The sequence below is a fragment of the Epinephelus moara genome, chromosome 20 (assembly GCF_006386435.1).
Source record: "Epinephelus moara isolate mb chromosome 20, YSFRI_EMoa_1.0, whole genome shotgun sequence".
Classification (NCBI taxonomy): Eukaryota; Metazoa; Chordata; class Actinopteri; order Perciformes; family Serranidae; genus Epinephelus; species Epinephelus moara.
In genome coordinates, this window is record NC_065525.1 from 20,650,507 (window position 1) to 20,662,648 (window position 12,142).

The following is a 12,142-nucleotide window of genomic DNA, read 5'->3' on the forward strand; positions in this document are numbered from 1 at the left end:
TACGGTGTTGATTTACCTTAAAACAGATGTAGACATCATTCACGTTGAGTTGATGTTGTGGTCTAACGTTACTGCACAACTTTATCCAAAGGAGACACTTTTCTCGGTTGAGATGTGGTTTAAAGTGTAAAAAATACACCCCGTTGCCCAGCCTCTCAGGATACCTTGTGTCAGAGTTGCATGTACCCCATGCACACTGTTTAACCATTTTTAAACTGAAAAAGCTCATAAAACCGAACAAAACTGACTTTCTGTAATGCATTTCAATGGACGTCCAGGCAGAGAATGTCCGAGTGTATGGGAATGGCTATACGCACTGTGATTGGCTCATCGCGTTTGAGGGCAGGACTTAGCCATAGGTCAAAAGGCCCTAACACATCAAGCCACTGGCTTTTTATGGGCCAATTCAGCATGTTGAATCAGTGTCAACTGAGCCCATCAGTGAACGAAATCACTCTGATTGGCATGAGAAAAGAAACTGAAGTGAGGAAAGTAAACAAACTTCTGAAGTTCCATTTAGCGCTTCAGCAGAAACATTTTGTGATGGTTTGTGTAATTGTTCACTGGTGCATGGTAAATATGCTTTGTTCTTTCAACACTGGATTGTGTCCAGATGGTCTTTCAGTTTCCCATTAGGGTGATGAGTACAGACTACTGCCGTCTGCTGGTGTGGAGAGTTATTTCCTCTCACACGGGCGCAGGCCGTCAGCTGTAGTCTTTGCGGTGTGTTCATGTGCAACTTTTTGGCCAAACCACAGGCGACATGAGGCGACACAAGAGTTGGCTCTCACTGCCACTAGTTCTTTGAAGATGGTTTGGAGTGTCTGGGCCTTTAAGTTATGGATAGTGGGAGTGATCCCATCACAAGATGGTCTCTAGTTGTTTTTGCACTTTTTAAAAATTTGCACAATTATGGTATAAATTAAACTTACAAGATACAACGTGAACCAATAACTGAGCTTAAGAGTTGCTAGTACTGTAGAAGGATTTTGTTACATTCAGACAGAGCCAGGCAACCTGTTTCTCGTGCTGATGCCAAGCTAAGCTAACCAGCTACTGGCATCAGTTTAAGGTTTATCTTATAAACATGACAGTGGTATTGATCTTCTCATCTAACTCTCAACAAGGAATCAAATATGCATATTTTTCCAAAATGTTTAATTGTTTCAAGTCGAACGTTTTCACCTTTTTACTGACGACATGTTTTTTCTTACCTCCACTAAGCCCTGCAGGATGCGGACAAACATGACACAGCCGTAGTGCACCCTCGCTGCTGACGGGATGAACATGTTGAGCACTGACGTCAGGAAAATGGCAGCCCCAAACACCCTGTAGAAATACTGGAGTGTCATCATATTGTGTGGATAAAAGTTAGGGGACGGTTAAATCAAAGTCCTGTTGATTCAGGTACTTGTGTGGACATTTCCTACACCTTTTGTGATGACTGGCTCAACGGTTAAAGAGTACGGTCCATATATGTGCTGAGCCATGCCCTCTCTAAAGGTCAGTGGTCAATATCATCTAAACACAATGAGATATCAACAACCTTTTGACAACTTTTGATGAGCTTGGTCCCAGTGAAACCAGTGACCACAGATTGTTATGATTAATGTTGGTTTATGGAAATGCATGAAAAACACAATGCACCTGTTTGGAAGGTGACTGCTGTGAGACTCAAGGAACACCACAGTGCCTTGAAAAATAAAATCAAGAGTACATCTCAAGTCATCATTTTGATAATTATATTTTATTCTGATGAATATTTTTCTCGTTATTATGTTTTCAAATATTCTAATACATTTCTTTGCCATGAAACTTTGAACTGCAGCTGTGTTTGAAAGGTTCTGGGACAAAGAATAAACCTGCCTTTCCTTTAAGGTCTTTAGCCACGTAGACACATCATTTTTCTTTGGATGACCAACATGTAACCCTGGACAAAATAACAATATATATATATATATATATATATATATATATATGTGTGTGTGTGTACTTGGCACACTTATATTTTCAGGCTATAGGGGTGCAAACAAGAACTCATTTGTGCTTGTACCCTGATATATCCATCAAACAAAGCATTTAATATCACACACGACTGAAGCACGACTTTTAAACAACAGACCAACAAATACAAAATAATTTTTATGTATTTATTTATATATATATTTTTGTGTGTGTGTGCGTGTGTGTGTGTGTGTGTGTGTGTGTGTGTGTGTAGGAGAGAGAGTAGGTAGTAGAACAATCTCAGAAGTAGTTGTACCACTTCTTTGCCATCATCTTGTTGGCAGTTTGCCTCTCAAGATCATCGATGTGCGACCTCATGGTGGTTTCGGTCTGCTCCATCTGCTACAGAGTCTCCTTCAGGCTTTCTATGGCCTGAAGGAAGGATGCCATCTCTTCCTTCCACATGTTGCAATGACTCTGCAACTGCAACTTTTCAAGGCTGCTGCTAGTGCTCTGCTCTCTGATGCTCCATCTGTAAGCGATGAGAGGTCTGGGATCTCTTCAGAATCTTTTTAGCCTCCTCTGTCTGCTCGCGGACAGTATTCATGTCTGTTTGAAGGGCTGCCTTAACTCCCTTCGCCGTCTTCAATTCAGCTTGCAGGTCCTTAATGATGGAGGTCTGCTGCTCATGATTTTTCTGAGCTTGCGCCCTCTCGAATTCCAGTTGGCTTTCTATCTGAAGCTCAGCACTGGTTTTAGCCACTGCAGGGAATTCCATGTGACGACAGACCTCCAACCTCTTGGCCTCCACGTTTTTATCAAGGGCCTCTTCCAAACCTCACCCTTCATCTGCTCCAGCTCAGCATGCAGGTCCTCACTGATGCTTGCCTGCTGCTCAAGATCGTTCTGGGTTTCTCTGAGTGTTGTGCTGATCCTTTCCAACTGCAGTGTTGTTTCGCTGGTTGGAGTGGTCAGGTCGCAGACATTCTCCCGCTGCTCTTGGAGCTTGTCGAGGAGGTCGGCCAGCAAGTCCTCTCTGATGTCCAGGAGGACTCTCTGGCCTCTAGTTTCACAGCGTGGCACAGGGTGGCGAACCCCGCGTAGAGCTAGTTTCGAGCAGTGCAACCCGAGGCGCACTCAGTTTGGTAGTTTGGCAGACCAAGGTGCGCTGAGATGGGTGTGGCAGCACAACAGGGGAGGTGTCGACAGATCCAGCTTGGCGCAGTGACAGTTTCGTGCCCAAAGGCTTCGCCGAAGGTGCGCTAAAAGCTCGCCAGTTGAAACCAGGTCTACTGTCAGCGCAGGCGGAGCGTCGCCGGTGTAGCGGAAGTTTGGCTGACTGGCGGACAGTGCGCACATCACCAAAACCTCACAGGCAGGTTTCCAATATGTCAGGCACATTAACAATGCAATAAATACCCACAAAAACCACTATTCAATGCAACTATCTGCAATCAGCACATAAATGTATCTCTATATCGACTGTCCCGTCACATCTGATGTCAGATCAAAGGGGATTGGCACCGTTTGGCACGTTTGGCACGCGTAATGGAAACCCAACCTGATTTGATTAACACAGCTGCAAACTAATGAGTTCACATCCCTCTCAGCCAACCACAAACAGCCACAGCATCAGATAGGGAGTATATATTCAGCATCTGTCATCTTAGAAAAGTCAAAAGAAAAGAAACAGAGTGAGACTGCGAGAGAGAAAGAGAGAGCGCGCGCGCACGAGAGAAACGCAACATTGATTTACAATTGTGGTGACCTCCTCCCAGGCTACCTTTGCATCATCAGCCCGTGGAGGTCTGCTCGCAGTTCCGTATATTCGGACACTGCGAGCTTGGACCTCCCGGACCAAAACATCAGTTTCCTCCTGGGAGAAGTTTGGCCGTCTGACGCTGCTGCTCTCTTCTGCCATGGCGAATTGAGGAAACTCTCATTACGTCTTCACGCGGTGCATTTAAGGGTGAGGAGAGGGGCTCATTTGATTGGTGTGATGTGAATCAGCTGTGTAAAACCCACTCAACGCCTTCTCTCCTCCCTCTTTCCGACTTGCACAGGTAGGAGGGAAGGAGGTGGGAAAGAGGAGTAGCTGCGCTAGCGTGCACGGTGTGCCAAACTTGCAAAATCCACCTGGCCTCCGCCTCGCCCGTTCTGCGAAACTAGAGGCCTACGTCTCTGAGCCTAGCCTCATCATCACCTAGTTCACAACGAACTTGTTCTTGTAGTGAACTTAGATAGAAATTCATTTGAGGTTCCAAGTCTGTAGAATATAATTCTGTGACTTGCAGGTTCATGTTCTGCTGGACCTCTGTGTTATTTCTCTTTTTGATTACTTATTTTTTAAGTAATCCATTCAAAATAATGTTCCCAAAATGTTCTAATAACCTCATGAACTAATGTTTTGGGGCTAATTTTCATAACATTTCCCTGAGGTTCTGTGTTGGTAACCTTTTAGGTAACCCTCCCACAATGTTCTAGAAAGGTTTTTTTGTTCAACATAACATTCCCAAAATGTTCCACTAACCACATGATATAACGTTTTTTTGTGACGTTTCCCTTAGGTTGTGTGCTGGTAGCCTTTTAGGTAACCCCTCAGCAACGTTTTGGGAATGTCACAATAACATTAGTTCCAGGTCAGGAAAACTTGCCGTTGTAACATCTAGGGAACGTTATGCAGGATTGTCAAGAAACCTTCCTGGAACATTTAACCTTCCCAAAACATTCTGGGAACATAACGATAACATTATTTGGAAAAGCTGCCATTTTAACCTCTAGGGAACGTTATGCAGGAAGGTTCAATAAATGTTGCCAAATCCTCCCCAAAAATATTCCCAAAACATTTGGGAAACATTTGAAACAACAGCTGGATGAGAGTAAGGATTCTAATAGTAAATAAATAATATTTACTTCAGTTTAAATGGAGCAGCTCTTTCAAGGAGTCCTATTTTCTACACAATTCTTCCACAGAAAGTCCTAAGAAACAACATATCGTTGACTTACGTTGTGATATTTGTCAGATCTGTCAGTAACAGGTAAAGACACAACAAACACATCTACCCAGAGCTGAAAGCTACTGTAGATGTCTAATATTGGTAGGCAGTATATCTCCAAATATCTCATGGCCAAAGCATCTCAGTCAGCCTTATAATGAGACAGATCTCACGCCTCTGCCTTTCATGCGCTGAGATAAAGACATCCCATTCAATCCGCAAGTTTCTGCTTCATCACCACGGTGCCGCTTAGCGCCCATCTCTTCTCTCCTTCACCTCATCCCCCTTCCTTCTCTTTTTCCAAAACAGTGTGTAAGTGACACTTGTAATATTCCAGTGGCTGCTGTTTCAGAAAGAAATCAGAGGCAGGATCTTTCATTATTAACTCTGTCAGTGGCGTGTCCTCTTTTCCTGTGAAGCTTTTATTACAGGACTGCTATCTGCTCCATCAGCACGGCTCACCACACCATACCGCTTTAACCCTTTAACCACGTAGGCTGAGGAGGTGCTCTCCCAAAACCTTTGTCTTTTTTTAGTCTTTCTTAGTGGTGGTGGTGGTCATGGCTGCAGCATCCATGACATCACCATCAACTCGTGGAATAACATCAACAAAAGACAAAAAGACATGATCTGTCTGAATACCTCACATAGCATCACAGTTTCTCTGTCATGAGGGACAGCACCAATTGTCACTGCACTGTGTTTAGGGCATAGACTGTCAATACAAATACATTTTAAATGGTTTCAAATTGGGTTATCAATTAGGTTGTAAACACTAAATCATAAGCAACACATTAGATATAAAGGGCAACAGTGACCTGCTGTTTGCTAAATAGAACTGGTGACTCATGATTAAGATATAAAGCAGTGTCTGGATCTTGCCAAATAGTGACTCATCACTCATCACGACTATTGAAAACTGTGTTATAACTTGTTTGTAGTTGTTATATTGCTGTAAAAAGGGTTGAAAACTTAATCAATAACACAATTATAAACCATTTACGAGGCTCGTCTTGTTGTGGTGTGGTTGTTGCATATAACTGTTAAAGTTTCCTGTTTTAATACCTCTTGCAACAGAGTGTGGAAATAAAGGTGCTGTTTAAAAACATCTCTTATTACATCTTTCATTTCATGTTTTGTTGAAACCTTAAATTAAGACAATTTTATCTAGAAAAAAATGTTACAAATGCAAGAAGTCCATATCAAGGGCTGTTGAGTGGTAGAAAGATTAGATATCATGTAAATATTACTTTAAAATTTCTTGAAAGAAAGTAAATAAAAGCTAGTTTAATAACCTGAAATACACACATACATTTTTATGGGGGTTTTGTAATAAGATGTAAAGATAGTCTGAGTGAAATTTACTCGTAAAGAGTGTTGTTGGGGATTTCCCGTAGTAAGTGAATGCCACTCCAAAAAATTTTCAGTCTAGGTTTCGTTGCAACATTAAGGGACACATATGGGTTGGGGGACATCAGCCAATTAAGCACCAATTTGTGCCTTTTTTGCACAAATGTATTGTGTAAATGTCAACTTGTCAAAATAAAAGTCCTCTCCTACTTGCATCCCATTCACCCACCCACAAACATGGACACGCACACACACCTATAACTGCAAGTAATCATTAGTTTTGCCATCAATTAATTCTTTGGTTTATGAAATAGCTGAGAAATTGTTGCGCACAAAGCAACATCATCCAGGTGTTTTTCTAACCAAAAAAGTTTAATTTTATGCTGACATAAAACAGAGATGACAGTGTCACAGTGTAACTATTGAAAGTCCTGAAGTGTATGTCACCTGTTGGCAAACAGCTTGTTGGAGATGAAACCACCAGGGATCTGAGTGACAATGTAACCCCAGAAGAAGGAGCCGTGGATCAACCCCACTGTCTCCGGGTCCCAGTTAAACTGAGCTTTCTGGAGAGGGAAAAGAAAAGAGATGCACGCTTAAATCTGGAAACTGCTTTCATTTGGCATAATCTACCTGGCTGCATCATAGATAGGTTGATTAAAATGGTTAAAACTGCAATTTAGTTTACTTCTCTGGGGCCAAACTATCTTCTGTGCAACAAGAAAAAAAGACACACATTATGCATTTAAGTCCCCCAGCGTCCTGTCTGATGTGATCCAGCTACCTGAAGCACAGGAGTCCCGTTGATGTAGACGGTGTTGTTGTTCACCATCTCCACAATGGCCACACCGAGGTTGCAGCGGATGCCAAAGGAGATGCAGAAGCCCAGCCCGCTGAGGATGGCGATGATGTAGCGCTTGGGCAGACCTCCACAGCTGCAGTCCAGCAGTGGGGGAGAATGTGGCGCTGAAGCCACCGGACGTCCATCCTCTGTCAGTTCAATGTTATCCTCTTCTTCTACGTTACTACCATCTATTTTCCTAGGACGCAAATAGCAGGGAAAGAAATCACAGTGAGAACATGTGAACGTCAGTGGAACTAGTCAGGTGTAATCTGATCATCTTGAAATAAAAATATCTGTCTTCGTCCGGTTTTCTTTCTCATTTAGTCTTCCACTCTCAGTATCCAAAAATGTGCTTAAGCTAAATTTAATTTCAAGTCATACAAATATCTCCAGACTACATAATATTCGAATGATAACCGCACCATAGTCCTACCACTTTTGTCTGTGATTTTGTAACACGAGTCTCTCTGCTCTCTTGCAGAGGGCAGGAGGTGAAGTCAAGACACACAACTTAAAAAGGTCACCACACTGCTGTGATCAGTTTGCTTTCAGGTGCAGCACTCTCCACACCTGATCCACTACTCAGAATCCATCTCTGTCTCTGTCCCCCTACTAATTGCTTTCATTAGCCTGCAGCAGATCTTTGCTACAGTTCTTATCCAGCAAATTATACAGAAACTTCTGATAACAAGCCCTCAGACCATCACTTTTTGAGCTCAGAGTTCTAGTGTCTTCACAGTTGTTATATTATACATCAATCTTTTATCATTAACTGCTTGTCCTATTCAGTTGACATTGGCTGAAAGGCAGGGTACACCCTGGACACGTCACCAGACTATCACAGGGCTGACGCATAGAGACAGACAACCATTCACACTCACATTTACACCTACAGGTAATTTAACGTCACTAGTTAACCTAACATGTATGTATATAGTCTGTAGGAGGAAACCATGAAACCCAAGCCGACACAGGGAGAACATGAAAACTCCACACAGTAGGGTCATGGCAGACTGGCGGGTTCAAAACTGGGAATCCTGCAGCCGTTTTATTATCTAGTGTGGAAATAATACACCGTTTTGAAAACAAAGCCTTTTGTGTCATAGTCAAAAAAATGGAACGATTTCAAAATATAGTCTATATGTAGTATAAATATAGTCTCATATCAGACTTACTGCAGACACGATTCTTTGAAACAACAGTTAATACAGGTGGTAGGCGTCTCAGCATATAAACAGCTGCATCAGAAATTCTAAACCACATTAAAAAGCCATCTCAGCAACACTTCATGTCCTTTCAGTGTTAATGTACACTGCCACCAGTCTTAAAGGTATAAGCTACATGATAAATGTCAAAAACAACAAAGCAAAAGTTCACGCTCACTCTGGAAATGTGGCAAAACATTTCCATTGGTGCATTAAACAAAAAAGGCCACCAAAAATGAACTTCCCAATTCTGAAGTCCTCAAAAAGTCTGGTTTTCCAGTATTTTGTTTATCTGTTTTTTTTTTGTTTGTTTGTTTGTTTGTTTTTTTTTAAATATAACATAAGTGTGTTTAGGGTAGCAGGACGTGATCAGTGTCAGACTCACATCATATATGAACTGTAGATGAAAAGTGTAACGAAATGCATTCAGACTAGGGGTATTAGTGTAACTGTTCTGGTATGTAGAATGTGTATTTTGGTGTATATATTGTGGTATGTGTATAGTGGTATGTCCATTGTAGTAGATGTTTTAGACTGTATATATGTAGTAACATTTTCAGCTGACATGTAAAAGTCCAACTAGGGACAAGTGTTGAAAATTAGCAATAGCTATAAACTCTCTGTGAAACACATCAGTCCCATACTCTGTATTGGAACTATGTTAAATTGTATTGTTCCTGTAAAATAAAATAAAAATAAAATAAAATAAAATAATTGTATATATAATGTATTATTTATTGATTGATTTATTGATTAATAGATTTATTTGAATCCCCATTAGTCACTACCAAGGTAGCAACTGCTCTTCCTGGGGTCCATTATTATTACATCAGTCCCATACTCTGTATTGGAACTACGTTAAATTGCATTGTCTCCATAAAATAAAATAAAATAAAATAAAATAAAATAAAATAAAATAAAATAAAATAAAAATATTATATATGTATATATATAGATAATTGTAATATTATTATTATGATTTTTAATAATAATAATAATAATAATCACTATTTTTGCAAAAAACACTGAGCAAATTGATGAATTACTCTGATTGTTCTTTAAATTGAAAGTAAAGATTTTTTTTCAAAATCTACAATGAGTATATTATGTATAAAATATCCCCATTTTCCACGTGAACGTAATACAACCTAATGCATTCCTATTACACATGACAAAGGTGCATGCACATTAAGAATACACACACAAAATTCATATTCAAGGAAATTGCCTACTTAGTCCTTTATCTCTTAAAATGACAACAATCTCCCTCACAGAATGAGGGGCTCCCCCACCACACACACACACACACACACACACACACACACACACACACACCACACATCCCTCTGTGAAATATGTATCAGATATGAAATATGTATTAATGTCTTAAAATAAAATCTGTGATTACATCACTGGCAATGCCTGGCAAGCACAAGAATCAAATATTTATTTATCGTCAGGATCTCTTAGAACACGCTGGGCTTAATGTGCTAGCTTCCAGGCTCTCCACAGCCCTCTGACAGCAGATGTTTCCATTACAGTTATTTCATTTAATGAATCTCCACTGTGAGCACAATACGTGGACAGCGAGAGAAATGCTTATCCTGTGCAGTCCAACAACATCTGAAAAAACTGCAAACACATCCTCCTTCCCACCACTCTCCATACACACCCTCTCACCTTTGCAGCTTTCCTAGAGAGTCCCCCACTGTGCTCTTCACTTCCTCCTTCCCAGGCTTCAGCACCTGTTCCTTCAAACCAGCTAAACCACCAAAAGGCATTTTTCTCTGCGCCTATGTTTTTCCTCCCCCGTTATCTGAAAACAGTGTCTTGATTCCTCACTACACACTCTGTTCTGACAAAGAGAGAAAATCCACTAGAAGCTGTTCATCATCCTTCCAGAGTTTGTGGCACCGGGGTTGGCTCCACCTTTAAGTGGTGCCACGAATCCCTCAGAGGTAAGACAGGCTTGTCCTCTCCACTTTTCTGTGGTGTGAGGATTCAGTGGAGATGTGGAGGGGAGTATGGTGTTGAAGTATTCCTTAACGTCCACAGCACCATGCAGCCAGAGCCTCTGGAACTTGTCTCATCTTCTACAGATCCAGTGAAGAGAATGAAGAGAGCAGATAAAAGTGTAGAATCCAGGTTTTAGTCTCTAAGCATTGTGAGCCGGGCCCCCTTTTGTCTGCAGCTGAACTGAACGAACGGCTTAGATCTCCTCTCCATCTCATAACTCATCCATCCCTGGTGAGGAGGGGCAGGTGTAGTTGGTATTCCAAAACCCAGCCCCCTCACTTTACACATCATCATCGCCATCATCTCCCCAGCACCACCCCTTCAGGTAGTTAGGTTCATCTGATAGCAGCTCCAACAGTTAAATATGCATGAGCTTGACAAGTTGCATTGAGGAGAGACAGGAGAAGCTGGACGGCTGTGGTGTAAAACGGGAGCAGGTGAAACCTTAGACAGAGCCATCAAGTTCCAGGTCTACACACCCGCTTTTCCATGACTCCTTTTCACAATGTCTGCATTTGTGAGGGAGCACCAACACCACATCTCTTATTTGACACTGATGGGCAATCCCATGAAATGTGTTCTTGCAAGCAGGGGGAAACTCGCATCTCCAAGAGTGAGTTTCCTTCTTTTTAAATGTAGAAATTGAGATTTTAAAATTTAAACAGTCGACCGGATGGTGTGGGCCTGAGCCTAAGAGCCTGTTTTAGTGTTGGGCTGCTGCGGAGCGACTGCTCAGCGTGATGCTGGTACTCCGGCTGTTTATGCACTCCATAAATACACTGAGAGCTCAGTCCCCAGTGGACACTCTTTCAATAAATAAGGTTCTTTGTACCAGAAATATCACAGCTCCATTACAGGAAATATGAATGGAGCGGACTTCTCTTTTGCAGGTATTGCATGGCATGGAAATAAGACACTACTTCAGAAATTAGATTGAAAGTTTGTGTGATCTAAGTAAATCAAATACCTATCTAAATAAATAGATTTTGGTGGCTTACAGTAGGCAGTCTTTACAGCATAAATACAATTTTGAGGTTAACAAAATTATCAGATTTAATCAGCAAGACCTTTGATGCTTCAGTGATCACATTTTAAGTTAGTGAATGGCAATGATGCAACTATAATTACATAGCAGTCTGGTAAGGAGGCACATGCATACATCACAGTGGCAACAGTGCAACCAAACACTCCAGATGTTAATCAACTAAATGTTGAACTTGTTTCTGCTCCACTCAGCTGTACTGCTTCCCAGGAACTGTAAAATGAGCCTAAACCACAATCATGCAGTTCTTAAATTTAGCAAACAGTTTTGTTTAAAGTACTAATCTATGGATTTGTGATGCAACACTAGTTCTAAATGTAAAATCTAAATATGAGGCCATGGATCCTTTGAACCAGCATAGTCTCTAAATCTTTCCATTCCTGAGTAAGTCATGTCTGCCATCTAGTGTTAGGAGGAGGATATGACACATCATCAGGTGATTCTGCAGAGAGACATCATCTACCCTTCATGTTCATTATGAAATTTATAAAGAAAAGTTGTACGTGTTCAACCAGATCTTACGTAGAACAAGGGAGAGGTACTTTACTGAAATTATTGGAAACTGCAGTAACAACTCGCGTGTCTTATTTGCAACAGTGAACAGATTAACAAACCCTCCAGCTCAACTGCCGTTGGAACTGATCTCCACATCTAAGTGTAATGAGTTTGCAGTATTCTTTTGCGACAAGGTTCAGACCATTAAAAATGCCATCAATTCCACAACACCAATAACAACCCTGCAGCC

General features: G+C 41.3%; 1 protein-coding gene across 1 annotated transcript in view; it reads right to left on the reverse strand.

Moving 5' to 3' along the window:
• Positions 1-10,553, reverse strand: part of slc17a8 (solute carrier family 17 member 8) — a 22,024-nt gene extending 11,471 nt beyond the window's left edge. Inside the window, exons 1-4 of the mRNA XM_050073203.1 lie at positions 10,020-10,553; positions 7,075-7,330; positions 6,738-6,856; positions 1,215-1,329 (exon numbers count right to left, since the gene is read on the reverse strand). Coding sequence (XP_049929160.1) covers positions 1,215-1,329; positions 6,738-6,856; positions 7,075-7,330; positions 10,020-10,120 — 591 coding nt within the window. The 5' untranslated portion in view covers positions 10,121-10,553. The remainder of the gene's footprint in view (positions 1-1,214; positions 1,330-6,737; positions 6,857-7,074; positions 7,331-10,019) is intronic.
• Positions 10,554-12,142: the final 1,589 nt, after the last annotated feature.